Consider the following 15,889-nt stretch of genomic DNA (forward strand, 5'->3'; position numbering starts at 1 on the left):
ACAGAGAGAAGGATGTATCTCATCTTCCACCCTCTTTGAGACTTGCATCTCCTCAGGATTTCAGAGACTGCCAAGCTGAGCTCAAGAGTGGCAACAGTGAATCTCCTTCAGTTAGGGACCTACACTGACTCTTTCTGCCATGCTGTAGCCTTTTCCCCAATAATTTTAAAGTGTCCCCCAAGCCGCAACTTCAGTTCCCTCCCTTAATTGGCACTGAGTCTGTATTGCATGCTCTCGAGGTGGCTGCTCTTGCCACGTGCCGGCATGCAGTCTGCAGAAGGAGACTGCGAACACACAGGTTCCATTCCCTGGTCCAGTAATTGTGTAAGGTTCTTATATCACATGCTCACCAAAGCAGGGACTGGGAGATGTAGTTTAAAATACCCTTTCCTCTTTCCCCTCTATTCATACGCTATGAGTGATGATGACATTTGACTGATGAGCCAGAGAAAATTGTCTACCAGGCTTGCCTTGTGGTCAGTATGTGTGAATATTCAGACTATGAAATTTGTGAATCCTGACAGGGCTTAACTACTGAGCTGCTGAGTACTCTCAAAACTTACACAGCTTTGAATGCACACAAGATGCAGCCTCTAAATGCAGAGGAAGCTTTTCTGATGAAAGTTCAGTCAGGTATGAGCTTTTAGACATCCTGGCTCAGATGTCATCTGTATTAGAAGTAGCTGAGTTCTTCCCCTATCAAGTCCAGGAGGAATAGAGTTATGTCAAGACTCTAAATACCAAGTGTTTAGATCATGCCTTTACATCTGGGATATTGTAATTTGCTATGGTTTTGTTAGGATTACGTTGTTGGTCACTAAGACACTAACTTCATCCCTCAGTTTCATTTGACTAAAAAAGTAGGCAACATGCTGTTTTGGTGGATACACATATGCTTACATTATAACAAAGCTAAAAGTGCAGAGTGGTGGAATATGTTATTAATTTTTAAATAATATACTGTTTTAAGATTGTGTAATGTGCCTCTACATATTTTAATTATATCTTTTTCAAAGAGCACTGCCTGTGAGACAAGGATTTATTTTAAAAACATGTCTATCCTAGGTTTTTTTCTGGTAAAAAAACCACCCCAAAACCATGGCTTAACAGATGCCTGGAAAATTATCATCTCAAAAGCTTATACTAAATTTATTAAATTTAAGTAAATGAAAAGGAGCCTATGTGATTTTTAGCAATTTTAATACTTTATATTGTGAAATGGGAACTGAATTGGGAATTCAACATCTGATGTGAGACCAGGCCTCCTATGTAACACTGGTTTCCTGTCTGAACTCTATAGATATTTCCCTACCTCACATTAGTGTTCTGAACATAAATCCATTAATATTTAAAAGGTATTAAGATACTACAGTGATTAGATACATATGTAGATCAGTAAATAGATAGATAACAATAGAGAAGTGTGATCTCCTATTCTGTTAAGCTTAAAGCAAAACCTTCATTCATTTCAGCAGAGGTGGGCATTGGTCCCTAAAATGTAATAATTTGTGTAGATATCCCAGGATGCGTATAATTTTTGAAAGTGGCTATAGATTTTATACTGTTTTCTATGTGCTTACAAATGCATGCTATATTGTGAACCAATCTTCCTAGGTTACAGCTATGAACCACAAGTTCTTCAGAAGTCATATAGAAGACTGCCTGTCCCTTGGCCGACCTTTGTTAATTGAAGATGTTGGAGAGGAACTTGATCCTGCTCTAGATAACATCTTGGAAAAAAATTTCATAAAATCTGGTTCAGCACACAAGGTAAGATGAATTGTGAACATGAAATTAAAAAACAGTAGGACAGATGCTGGGTATCTGGTAGTCTGGATACTGCTGAGATTCACACCTTTGCAACACTTAGGAATATGACTAGTAAACTCATGGGGCTGGGTTTTTTTTACCCCTTAAGCAGAAAGTTTAAAAGTGTAAATGGAAATGTAAAAAAAGAGTTCATCTATTTTTCACTGGGTAAAATAACTGTTTTTCTGAATTCAGCTTTTGAAAATTGAGTAATATGTTTTATTTTCAGGTGAAAGTAGGTGACAAGGAGATAGATCTAATGAAGGGGTTTACCCTTTATATGACAACAAAATTGGCTAATCCTGCCTATACTCCAGAAATTAGTGCAAGGACAACTGTGATTGACTTTACTGTTACTATGAAAGGGCTGGAAGATCAGCTCCTTGGCCGTGTCATCCTCACAGAAAAACAGGTATCTAGTAGCTTGCAATATTTGTACAGAGGGAAGGCTTGTTCAATATCTGCACCACAAGTGGATACATTCAATGTCTTGGTTGAAATAAAATGAAGGAACAAAAATGTGAATGAAAGTTTAGGGGTTTGTGCATTTGGTGAAAGACAATGTGCAGTTATTTTTTAATTGAATGGAGGGACCTAAACATTTATTTTAAGATCTGGCCTTGGAAAGAGAAGAAAGAAAATTAGTCATTAAAAATACATCACAGGCACATACGTGACATACATAAAGCATCTTTATTCCTTCATATATAGCAAAGTCTCCTTGTTCAGTCAGAAACCTCTTTTATTTCTGAATTCCTTTTTAAACTTAATTTGAATTACATGAAAAAATGCTTATGAACTTGAACTACTTTTGCCAACCAGGCTCTAGTGTGCAAGGAGATCTGAGATTTTTAAGGAGCCCTGAATGCTGACTTGACTCCACTCTTACTAAAATTTCCATTGATTATGTGGAAGCAAGTATAAGGAAGAAAATCCACTCTCAGGTGTTTTTAGGGAGTTTTATTTCATAATATCAAATCTGAGACATCATCCACAATAATTTAATTCCTAGATCATTCCTATTTCTTTTTGTGTGATCTAACTTCACAGCCTGGTTATCCAAAAACTTAGGAGTCAGTTCATCATAGGCACTGGGGACAAAGGTGGTTTTTTTACTGTGGAAGTCATACCAATAAATACATAAATGTTATGGTCCTATTACACTAAAATGAAATATTTTCTTCCTTTCTCATTAAAGTGAAAGCACAGAAGTTGTATTTCACATCAAATTGGTTGAGTTATTTATTTCAAATGGAACATTTCATAATTGTGTTTTTGTAAGAAAAGTAACAAAAATTAAAGTTTGGATTAGCAGAGCTGCTGCTTTCAGTAACTAACTCAGGTAGGCTTGTTCATGTGAGAGCAGTTCCCCACCTAAGGGAATTAATTTCTCCTTTGACTTCCCAAAGCATGTTCCAACCGGTGTGCTTTAGTGGTGCTGTCACTTTCTCCAGCCAACACCTTTCCACTTTGCTCAAAGGAGCATTTGCTGAAATAAGGACTGGAATCTAAGTGCCCTTCCTTCAGTCCAACAATCACAACTAGAGGCTAGAAAGTTATTGTTATGCCCGAAGTTCCTGTGAATTGTTCTGTGAAAAATGGAAAAGCTACAACAGCATGTACTGAGGAAAAGCTATCCTTTAGCAGGGTGGGATGAATGCTAGGGATGCAAAACTTTTAATCTTTACTCCAGTAGATGTATGTTTGTGTAAGCAAAATTGAACTGCATCAGCAGGAGTGCCTGGGACTATCCTGACTGAGTAACTTACCTCTGATGGGAGACAGAGATTTAAATCGAGATAGAAGTGAAATTGTTTTCTCATGACCTACATATAAAACTCATCTCCCCCCACACAGATACCCTCGCTCTGTGTTTTTTTTCCTGGGCAAAACTGTTAGAGAATTCATATTGAATGTATGTAGCAAGACATAGACTGCATTTTGGGTCAAAAATATAGTCACTGAAAAATATTCATCCAGTGCTGTGTATCAGCTGAAGAGAGCTGTAGCGGTAACTGGTTAGTATCAGCACTACTTGCAGCACAGGGATATGGTTGCAGGTGATCAACATTTATTGAATTTCTTCCCTTTAGCAGATATGAAGAAATCATGGTTGTTCTGTCTCTTCTGTCTCAGGAAGAGATGGATGTCCTGGTGTAGATAGCCAGAGCCAATGGAGCTCTGATAAATTTAGTTCAAAGAAAAAACAGAGCATGAACAGAGAATCTGAAGAACAGGTTTTCTATTACAAACAAGACGACAAGTTTATGATCACTGAGCTAAAGTAATAGATTAAAGGAACGAAGATATTCTTAAAGATTGCTATAGTGATCAATGAAATATATCGTCAAAAAGTGTTTATTCTTCTCAGTTTTAAAGGTTGCTCCTGTAACTATATGAAAAAAAATTATCAGCATCTTTTTGTACTTTGATAATGAAGTTGCTGCCGCTATTTGTGTTCAGAACAACTATTTTTTATGTTTCAAATGCGGTCATGAAATCCTCCTGCAAACAAAAGCCTGGCATCTGGTATATTTGCTAACTTTCTGAAAGAGACTCTTTACAGGCTTACAAATAGAATGGGTAAGGTGCCTGTTCTTAAACTACGCATGTCCTTAAGTAGCATTTAAGCATGTACTTAAATGCATGTTTGAGTGTTCTGTAGAACTACTCCTTTTCTGTAATTCTCATCTTTTTTGTGTTAATGGCAAAGAAAGAGAAAAAAATGCAGAAAATTTGAAGCTGAATGACTGATGCTAAAGTCATTCTCCTCTTTTGGGATGCAGTTATTTGTAGCTTCCACAGAGCTACGTTCTATAGCCCTAGAATAAATTACAAACAGGTTTCCAAGTAAGAAGTTTGTGAGAGTAAAGAAATTTGTCACTTCTTTGAAATACAAGAGAGCCTCTCCTGTACTACATAACTCTGTACATCTCCTATTTCTCTAACTTGGCATGCTGACAAGAATGAAAATAAACTGAAGCCATCGGTGTAGGTAGACTGGTATTGTTAACTACCCTTTTCTTACAGGAAGGTTGACTTGATTGATTAAATAAAGGTAGCCAGCAAGGGTATCCCTGAGCTGTGTGGGACTGCGCAATATAGATGCCTCATTTCACTTGGCATTGTGTTGACTTGTCTGTCATTGTTCCCATGCCAGTGTCTGTTTTGTAGAAATAGCATAAAAATTCCATACGACAGAGATAATAATTGTAACATTTCCTATTTTATAAGCAGTAGAGGAGTGTATCTTGCAAAGTCACAGAATCATAGAAATTAGAAATGGAAAAGGTCATCCAGTCAACTTCCCTGTAAATGTAAAATCCATGCATACAATGCATCTTTCAGTCCTTTGTCTGATTTAATTGTAAGTACTTAATGTAATGTGGCTTTTATGACTTCCCATTGGAAACTAGCTTTAGTGCTTTGTGTGTATTATTATGAAGAAGCTTTTCCTGGTAATTCTGATGTATTTTCACTTCTCAGTATGCTGTGTTAATCAAATAAATGCAGTATACATATAAATTACTTTAGTATACAATATTTCTGTATTTTATAGAAAAAGCAGCAAAGCCTCCAATCTATCATACATGAAATCACAGGTTTTCTGTGTCATTATAAGGAATCTTTCTTTGAATTAATCTTAACTATTCTAAGGAAAATTTCTGAACACAGGAACTGGAGGCAGAAAGAGTAAAACTGATGGAAGAAGTGACATCTAACAAGAGGAAAATGCAGGAGCTTGAAGATAATCTACTCTTCCGTCTAACCAGTACGGAGGGCTCTTTGGTTGAAGATGAGTCTCTGATAGAAGTCCTAAGAATCACTAAAATAACAGCAGAAGAGGTGAATTTTGAATGCATTGCAGATACATTTTGTAACTGTCATTTAAAGATTATTTGTAGACAGATTTTTTCCTGGTTTTGTTTTTTCCATTCAAAGCCATTATATAACATCTGACTTCTTAACAAATAAATAGTAGAAATATTATCATTTTTTCTTCACAAAATGTTGCAAAATTAAACTATTACCTGGATACTGCTTTATATTCCAGGCATGCTTTGCAGATGTAAGTGTGAGTCAAATCCCATTGTGCTTGGTGTTTGAACACATGAAGACACAACGTCTGTGTTGAAACACTGACAGAGGGAAGCAAAGCTTGACTAAAAATACCATTGTGATCTTAATCAAGACCTTTTCTTTATGCTTGTGCAGTGTAAATCACAAGTAACATGACTTAATCTTCATGGTCTTTTCCATTAATTTTAAGGTCAGTGAAAAATTAAACATAGCAGCAGAGACAGAACTGAAAATCAATACTGCACGTGAAGAGTATCGGCCCGTTGCTGGTCGTGGTAGCATCCTTTATTTCCTAATTGTGGAAATGAGCTTGGTTAATGTGATGTACCAAACATCCTTACGGCAGTTCCTTGGCATTTTTGACCTATCAGTGGAAAGATCTCGGAAATCTCAGATCACAGCAAAAAGGGTAGTATATGTAATCGAGCATCTCACCTATGAAGTCTTCAAGTACACAGTTCGAGGGCTGTATGAAAATCACAGATTCCTGTTTACATTGCTTCTGGCACTGAAGATTGACTTGCAGGCCAAGAAAATTTCACACACTGAGTTTGAGACACTGATCAAAGGTAATTTCTCTGAAAATGTTCCTGTTTACATATGTCTGTGAATTGCCAAATTCAGATTTTGCAGTTCTTGCACTACAATATGTTGTATCCAGTGGATCTAATGTTTTTTAACTAGTGAATGAAAGTGTTACCGAAAATCGTAACCAAGAAAACTCTCCAAACCAAATGATAGTTTAGAAAGGCTTATTTATTGCAGCGCTGGGTGCATGGGGGATCCTTCCTCCTAACATGCACACCGGCTTGAAATCATGACAGGTATTTAAACAGTTAACAAAGTTAGTTACACCTTCTGGTCTCACCCCGTAGCTAACTATTGGTTAGGATCTTTCTCACTTCATCTTAAAGATACAGTTCTCTTTTAATTCACTACGCATGCCCAGAGAGTAGGGGGCTTATTTGGGTTGGGGGCTTTTCTAGCTAGGAGGTGTGGTTTTTAACATTATAATGAGGTAGGTCAGCCTTAGGGCACCCATTTGGGGCATTTCACTGACTTTGCTGTTTGGCCAAGTCTCAAGTTTGCGTATCAGCCATTATCAGGAGACCCTGAGGCTGTATCAGGTGCTAGATCTCAGTATACTTTTGTCTCCAGATAGACAACATTAACATAACCCAATAGAGCTAATCGCCACAGCCAGCCTGTTTCCAGGAAAACTAATGCATATTTCAGTTTGTGTGACGCAGTATCGTCTTAACTCATCTGTACAAAGTTTGCACAAAGGGGTCTGCTTTTGTCTGCTAACTAATTTGTTTAAGTCTTTGGTATCAAAAGTGTGTATACCCCAAGAAGGAATCAAGAGACAAATTTTCCAAAACAAGAGCAATATAGATTATTTATTATCAAACTAATGCTTAGAAGAGGATATTTAACTGCTTTACATTGCAAAACAGAAAAAAATGTCCATTACTTTGTAAGAGACCCTGTAGTTTTCTCCTGTGTGCCTCTTTTTTGAGTTGCCACATATCTATATCTGTGAGCTTGGAGACAGTCAGCAAAATCTCTTTTGATGGCTGGTGAGCAGGCATGTGAATGCATGAGGACTCTGTACCATATTTAAGTGTCAGTATAAAAAAGTGGAAATCTGTTACATGTTGTAAAACATTGTTATATTCCATTGCATTGTGTCACTACTCAGACACAATGACAAAGAAAAATTTTAGTTAAGTTTATAAAATTTGATGGGGGTGGACCCCACTGTCTCCAAGATATGATAAGTACAATCAGGTGCCGAGATAAGTACAGTCAGGTACTTGCCATTCAAATATCTCAGTTTGCTTTGCAAACACCGATTTGATGATGATCATGAGCATGATGATGGAGTGTTGGTTGAGCTAAAAGGCTGTGAAGTTGCACAGTCCAGAAAATGAATGCACCATGTGCTTTCTTATTCTGTAGTCTAGGTGAAGGGAGATTGGACTAACCATAGGTCCTTTCTGCATCTGGTCTGAAGACTTGAGTTTGAGTATCCTTTTAGGTAGGCAAGTTTTATTCCAGCTCTACAGATGGAGATGTTTTTGCTGACTGTCTCCAAGCTCACAGCACAAAAATTACTGGGATATCAGGTTTGGGAGGCACTGACACTACTTCCCCAATAGGTCTTTGTTAAATGCCTCTTTCATGCTAATTCTAGGTCTCCATGTCCTGGTTTGCAAAGATTTTTACTCCCTAAATTATAGAGATAAATATTTTTTATTACTTGTCATTTTTCTGTTTAACAAGGGTTGTTTTCCTCTATAATGCTTTTCACTTTGCAGGAGGTGCCAGTTTGGATCTGAATTCTGTGGAACCAAAACCAAAAAAGTGGATCCTTGATATGACATGGCTCAATCTTGTGCAGTTATCTAGCTTGTACCCTTTTAATCAACTTCTGGTGCAAGTTGTTAGGAATGAGAAGTCTTGGAAAGCTTGGTTTGATGAAGAAGCACCTGAAAAAGCTGTTATTCCTGATGGGTATGACAGCTTACTGGATCAATTCCGTAAACTGCTCCTTGTCCGTAGCTGGTGCCCTGATCATACTGTTGCCCAAGTAAGATGTGCTTTCATACAATGGTTATGCCATGTGGCATCTTCTGTAGAACTGCTAGTTCCAAACCTATGTTATGAATTTGCTTTTATCACAATATTTGTTGCAGAGTGAGCTATTTTGAAGATCAGATATTGAAATCCTTGTAATAAACATATGTGAAAGAAATATCAGTTTATTTAATTGCAATGAATTAGAAAGGGCATTGCAAAACATGAAATAAATTGTGTTGAGCTGTAAGAATGCCATTCTTTTTATGTGGTGCGTCTAAAGTAGAGTCATGAAACTTGTAAAGCCGTTGCATTCTTTCGGTGCATCAGAAGATACATCCCTATTCTTTCACAGAAGAAGTGGAAAAAGAACAGTTCACTTTGATGACAGGTGCACTAAAATAGCAGATAAACTGTTGACTTACCCTCCATGCTGAGGAAGTAATACTTAAGACTGTCTCACCACAGATATCATAAAAGAAACTACATAGACTAGCAGTTTCTCCACAGTCTGTGATATTTGGATTTTTTCTTTTCTATGTAGGTCTAAAAGAGATGTATGAGCCTATGAGTATCCTCTTTTCACTTTTTTTGTCTTTAGCTACACTGGAAAGTAGTACTTCTGATTTCCTGCATATCTCAACTTTGCATGCTACATGTTGTGATAGCATCTGTGTTGTATTTAGGGGACACCATTTTTTCATGGACCTCTTTTTCAACAAGGCCCCCTCCATCCTTTTTCCTTTTCTTCAGCTGGTAAATAAGAGAGAAGTATGGGAGCTCCATCTGCCAAAACTTAAACTTTGAGTTTAAATTAAACTTAAATTCTTTGAGAAAGAATGTCTCTGAACAGTGGTTTCAAAAACTGTAATTATTCTAATTTTTGAGGAAAGAGGGAATCCTTTTTGTTATTATCTCCTTTATCTCTTCTTTCCCTACTGTGTTTCTCCAAGTGTTACAAAATTTTACCTCTCTTCACTAGGGCAGAAGTTACACTTAATAGTGGATGACTGAGTTATTTTTTCTGGAATTGCCATCTTCCTCAGTCCACCTTGTTCCTGGGTGTTTCTCTCCATAATACATGCCTCAGAATCTGTGATAGTAGTTTCCACAGTTGGAAAATTGTCAGTCAAAACAGCATTTAATGCACCAGGATAACTTTAGAAGTCCTTTTAGAAAATGTCTGTGAAAAAGGACAATAGAGGCAGAGGGAAGGTTTGACCTTTAAGATTAAAGTCTGAGCTGTGTTTCTGTTTTGTAGAAACAGATATTCAGCATAAGAGACTTGAATTGGATAACCGCTGGGCAGGAGAATTTGTTTGAAGTTCCAACAAATATATGGAAGATTGTAACTGGGTCAGATGAAAGATCTGTCTAATTTGCTATGCTGTAGAGACAGTGTCAACAATACATGCTTAGAGGAGCTAAGAGTGGGGCTGGTATAGAGAAACTCTTTTGTTTGGCTATCCACCAAGCTTTAGCAGTCAGTAATTTAGGGGCAATATCTGGGCTGTCCTCATAGACAATGGATCTATTCTGCATGCATTTCTTTAGTTCTTTTTAAAAAAACATTTAGCATCCTCTAGCAACAAAGCTCACAGGATGGCTGTTGGGTGAGCAGAATTCTTTCTTTTCTTTATTTGAACTTTGCTATCTGAGAATTTCAATGGTTGCCTCCTGTGGACTGTAACTTTTGTTATACCAAAGTTGAAAATAAAACTTTAGAAAGTCATTGCCTTCTAATGTAGGTATTGGTAAATTCCACATTAGTGATCAATGCTAAATTTAAAAAAAAAAAAGGTATATATTTCTGCTGTAATTTTTTTTTTTTTAGGCTCGACACTACATTGCAGAATCTCTTGGAGGGAAATATGCAGAAGGATTTATTCTTGAAATGGAAGCAATGTGGGCAGAAAGCGACTGTCGAACACCTTTGACATGTTTTTTATCAGTGGGATCTGACCCCACTGAAAATATAGAACGTCTTGCAAAATCAAAGGTATCCTCCTAAACTGAGTTTGCTAGAGCCGTTAAAGACATTTAAAACTATCCTTTGAACTAGAAATGGTATTTTTACATTTTATAGAAGTTTGAATGATGATATTTATATTTATACCAGTGTTCTCTGGAAGTTAATTTTGGACCAGTAGCCAAAATGCATTTACTGAGGAAATGGATATGTTACATTCTTGCTTTTTCCAGTTGTTTGATTTCAATGAGCCCTCTGTCTTTATCCAGCAGATAGTCCATTACTTAGTGAAAGTACTTAGCTATAAGAACAAAGCAATACTTGTGGTTTACACTGTGTTGCATTCACTGTAGGAGCTGACAGTAATGACAATTACAGGAAGATACAGACTGAAATCATAAATACGGTGGCAAGAGAAATTAATTTGGAGACCCTACCATTCAGTCAGTTCACTTGATGGAGACATTCAACGTTTCTTACAGCACAGCATCACTTTAAGGCACTCTGTGCTTTATGTTTTATGGTTCACAATGTGGATGCACATATAATTTTCCCAAGAAGTTGTTATTCACTGTAGATCTCCATAAAATTTCCTCCCTGTTAGAATGCATCTGCATTTAGAGGTGCAGGATTTTGGTATGCACTAAGACAGACTTACTTACAAAAGTGGGGAGCACTCACAAATCTCTTTAGCTTATTAATTAGAAAGTTTAGATGCTCATTCTCTTTGAAAGTCAGGACTCTCTTATTTTATTTGTCTGACTGTGATAAAGACTGCTTAAATTTAGGATCCAGCTCTCACTTGAGTGTTTAAACTTAGGAATCTTAAGTCTGATGTTGCTGATGTGATACTTGTCCCCAAAAACTGTGCAGCCAGATAGCCAGCAGACATAGGGAGGGAGAAGAACAGCAGCTGGGTGAGCAGAATTTTTACATTTATTGGAAGCAATGCATTGGAAGAACAATTTTATTCCTATACACAAAATATTCTATTGCCTTTTCCTAAGATATGAGAGACATTTTGACTTTGTAGAAGATTTGAAATTAACTGCAAGAATATTTATAGACTAGAAATGGGCAATTGTTTTTAGTCCCTTTTCAAGTCCAAGTAAACACATTAGGTGGTTGTAACTGGATTCCTGTTTTCATAGCCTATGATATGAATACAAACAGAATGTCAGCTTTGTGATGATGTTTTCATTCACCTATTCGGCTCTTCAACATATGTATCCTGTGGAATGGGCTCCTGGATAGGTACTCACCCTGTCTCCAGTAGGAGTTAGTTTCTGTAATCAACTAAGAGAGAGAGTGGCTCCTTTGAAAGCCATTCAGAGCACACAATTGAAACTTAACTCTGACTTGCATGGAGGAATTGAGTATTTCTATCCCATTGGCCATGTAAGGGGATGAGGGACATTAACCTCCTAATAGAGTCACTTGAAGTCAGCTGGTCACTCTTGCAAGGAGTGGAACAAAATGCTTTCCCATTCTGTCAAATCTTAAGCAAGACCTGTCTGGGGAAGTGCTGGTAGGTAGAAGGTGCTCTGTAATTGTGGCTGTTAAAAGACAGCAGTTTTTGCAGTCATTCTGAAAGTATATTGCAGTAGCGAGTTTTAGTATGTTTTCATTCTTTAAGGAAACTTGTATAGAATAACAGAAAGCGATGTGGCAAAAGAGCTAAAGGGATGGCCTTGTTTATTCACACATGGTTTATGAACAAGGCAACATCTGCTAGGCTGTCATAACCTGAATTTCAACTGTAATGTCAACTGTAACTGTAAAGTTAACTGTAATGTTTAACTGTAAAGTTCTTGTCTGATCTCTGGAAGTAAAGATCTTACCACACAGCATATAGAAATCTTTCAAATTTACAAAAGCCATCCAGATTCTGCAAATCAAACTACAAACAGAGATCTTTCTTTTAGTAAAAATGTATATTAACATTGTGGGACTGGAGGAGCACTTCAGTAGTTCTCTAGCTTTTGAAAAATGTATCTAGAAATAAGTTACATTTTTCAGAAACATTGGCGAGAGGGCTTTGTGGGGTTTTTTTTTTTTTTGTTTTTGCTAGTTTGTCAAAAAATTATATTTAGTTCCTGTCTTTCTGTGGGCTTTGTCTGCTTTTTTTCATAATAAACCTTTGACTTAACATAGGTTAACTGCACCAAGGATCTGATCTTGTTATATATGTGATTCTATACCTCCAAAGTATCCTATTTATGGTTCTTCTTTTTTTTTTTTCTTCTCAATGATAGAAAACTTCCAAAAGACATGCTGGGCCTATTTTTCAGTGATTTCCCTTTTACAGGCATGATTTGTAGTCTTAAAATGGATTGTCAGTACTGATGGTACCTCTACGTATGATATTAACAATATAAATCAATTTTCTGCAGTTTGAAATGCTCAGATTTGTGACCAGAATTTATTTTTCACTCTAAAATTTAGTTGTTCAGATGGACTTCTCCCAAAGAAATGGAAACAGTATCTAGGACTACTGAGCTATATAACCTTGTTTATAAAACAAGCAAGCTCTATCTTAAAACTAATTGAATTTCTGCCCCCTTTACTTTCACTTGAAGATGGAGTGAAAATTTAACTTTCTGAAATAAAATGAACTTCATTATACCTAGCACTTTGACTTCATTAAACCCAGATATTTTTATTATTGTGGATATAGTTTCTTCTTTCAGGGAACAATGCACAGAACATTCAACAGAACTGTCAGGGCCACTGTAGTGACTAAAATGATAGTATTTTCATCTGGATAGCGATGTATTAAGATGACACAGATATATTGGTACAACTCACTATTGAGAGAAATGTTCTGTACACAGACATTTTGATAGAGTTCACAGAATCACAGAATCAGTAAGGTTGGAAAAGACCTGTAAGATCACCAAGTCCAACCATCAACCAAACACCACCATGCCCACTAAACCATGTCCTGCAATGCCACGTCCACACATTCCTTGAACACCTCCCGTGATGGTAGCTCCACCACCTCCCTGTTCTGTCAGAAGGAGTGAATTGAGGATGATCCATAGCAAAAAATATTTTTTCCTTGTCTTGATGTTTCTATAACCTTTAATGATTGTACGTTTGAGAGGTAACATTGCTGAGAAGAGCAAGTTATGAGCAGATACTTTGTTAGGGAATGATGTACCAGCTGAATATTTGTGCACTCTGCAGGGGTAGTCATAGTCTTTGACTTATGGGAGTGCTAGCTGTACTCAGATACATCTTAGAAAAGGTAAAGTTTTTGCTCGTCCAGCACACAGCCAGCTTCACAGGCTATTTAACTTTGCTTCTTCTCGCTGCAGTTTCAGGTTTTACTGACCTGAGAGCAGGATTTAACTGCTTTCTTATCTTTGGCATTCTCTTCTCCTTAAATCTTTTACCAGGATGTAGAGAATCATATACAGCAGCTGTATTTATACTGTTAGGTAAAATCAGGTCAGGGCCTGTTCTCAGACCCTAAGGCCAAATGACCCAGCGCAACTTGTGTCCATATGCTTAACCTTTTTCTCCCGTGAAAGTAGAGCAGCCTTATCCACGCTGTTTAGGACTGGATGACTTCCTTCTTTTTTGTTTCACAGTGAGAGAGTCCCAGTAGCAGCAAAGCTTAAGATTAACCTTTGTAGCTCTCAGCCAGCTGAAGATAGGCCCAAATTGATAAGTCTTTATGCAGCTCATTGCTCACAGCATGAGGGATACTCAGATGCAGGTCTTGAACATGAAACTGTCCATGAAACTAAGTCTTTTAATCAATTCCCTTGCACTCAACATGTATATAGAATAATAAGCTCGACTGGGTTTGATATTTGTGGTTTTCTCTGGCAGGAGTCAGGCAGCCAGCCTAAGCCAGGGGACTACCTGGTTAACAAGAACAAGGGTAGTAAGAACAATAAGCAAGAGGGGGTCTGCCTGCATGTTACTTACAGACTTGTATGGTCCTGATTGCAACCTAGTCAGTTTGTTTTTTTCAGATCCTCTTGTGAGAGCTTGTATCATCTGTTTTTCTGAACAACTGGCTTTCTTCTCCCATGGTCTCTGGAGGAAAGAATCCATAAATTTCCAGAATTCTTGTGTTTGCATTTATGAGCTTTGTCTCTTCTGAATCCAGAAACCTAACAGCTAGAAAACTAGCTAGAGCTAGTTTTCACCAAACTAGAATCCTCTGAATCAGTGGCTCCACAACTGCCAATTAACAATACAGGATGTTTGCTAAGGAATGACTTAATGTAAACTGATCTTTCCTGTCCTGCCTTCTTCCTTGACAGTTCTCTGTTAGATGAAGTAAATATGTTCAGACAGTAAAAAGACACCAAAATTGTTGGTGTTACTCTTTGCATTAATTATTATGTGGAGCCTTAATATCTGTCCATCTCAAGATAGTCCACATCATAGGAAAAAGAATAGTCAGGCAGCTATGTTGCTGTGTGTATGTCCTGCTTTATTTGGGGAAGTGGGGAAAAGGAAGGGAAAATGTTTCAGTTGTCTTATCCCATTGACTTTGTCAGACCTGCAAAAAAAGATTATGTCCAGTGGGTGCAGTTTTCTTTCAGCAGGTGGAAGGTAAGAGCAACTTGGAGGGTTTTGCTTTTTTGCTTACTCTGTTCTAATATAATCACTCTCCATTGATATTAGCGGTTTTCTTTGTGGCACAATGTCACTACACATGGACCTACAGAAGCAATACATCGTATTTATAATCATTCTAAAGAACTATATAGAAAAGAAACTTTCTTTTTTTCTTCCAGAATATTCCCTGTCGTGCCATTTCAATGGGTCAGGGCCAGGAAGTCCATGCAAGGCGCCTGTTAAATCAGTCCATGCAAGATGGAGGATGGCTCCTTCTACAGAACTGCCACCTTGGCTTGGAATTTCTTAGTGAATTAATGGACACCATCTCAACAACAGAATCTATGAGTGAAAGTTTCAGGACATGGATCACTACAGAGGCACACCCAGAGTTTCCTATTAATCTTTTACAGTCCTCTATCAAATTTACTAATGAACCCCCTCAAGGTAGGAAACCATGCTTTTTTTGACTGTTGGGGCTTGCTTTTCCCCCCTGTTCTGTATCACTATGCTCTGTGCAGTGTTTTAGTTTTTATTCTCCGTTGTTTCATTAGCTAAATACAGCACTGTGTAAGTCAGTCTTGTGATGTGTAAAGCATGACTCTTGGGGAGAAAACGGATATTGTTTGGTTTTGTAACAGAAATTGATAGTGATTTTGTTGTTTGTGTAGAACCTGTGGAGAATGTCAGGCCAGTGGTCCTTTCTTAAGCGTAGTACACCTCATCACTCTTTTCTTTCTGTCCTGTTGACCCTACCCAAGGATGCAGAGGGGGACCGATCCTGTGCTCTACTGGGTAAGGAAAAGGAAGGACTCTTCTTAACACCCAACTGCAACCTCCCAAGCTGCAGTATGTAGCTGTGGCTGTTGC

At 37.5% G+C, this 15,889-nt stretch overlaps 1 protein-coding gene across 1 annotated transcript in view; it reads left to right on the forward strand.

Moving 5' to 3' along the window:
* Positions 1-15,889, forward strand: part of LOC104264962 (dynein axonemal heavy chain 5-like) — a 183,951-nt gene that overhangs the window by 128,114 nt on the left and 39,948 nt on the right. The window contains exons 63-69 of the mRNA XM_059835976.1: positions 1,615-1,770; positions 2,039-2,221; positions 5,485-5,655; positions 6,080-6,458; positions 8,211-8,482; positions 10,304-10,468; positions 15,199-15,466. Of these exons, the coding sequence (XP_059691959.1) occupies positions 1,615-1,770; positions 2,039-2,221; positions 5,485-5,655; positions 6,080-6,458; positions 8,211-8,482; positions 10,304-10,468; positions 15,199-15,466 (1,594 nt within the window). The remainder of the gene's footprint in view (positions 1-1,614; positions 1,771-2,038; positions 2,222-5,484; positions 5,656-6,079; positions 6,459-8,210; positions 8,483-10,303; positions 10,469-15,198; positions 15,467-15,889) is intronic.

This window comes from Gavia stellata, chromosome 3 (assembly GCF_030936135.1).
Source record: "Gavia stellata isolate bGavSte3 chromosome 3, bGavSte3.hap2, whole genome shotgun sequence".
Classification (NCBI taxonomy): Eukaryota; Metazoa; Chordata; class Aves; order Gaviiformes; family Gaviidae; genus Gavia; species Gavia stellata.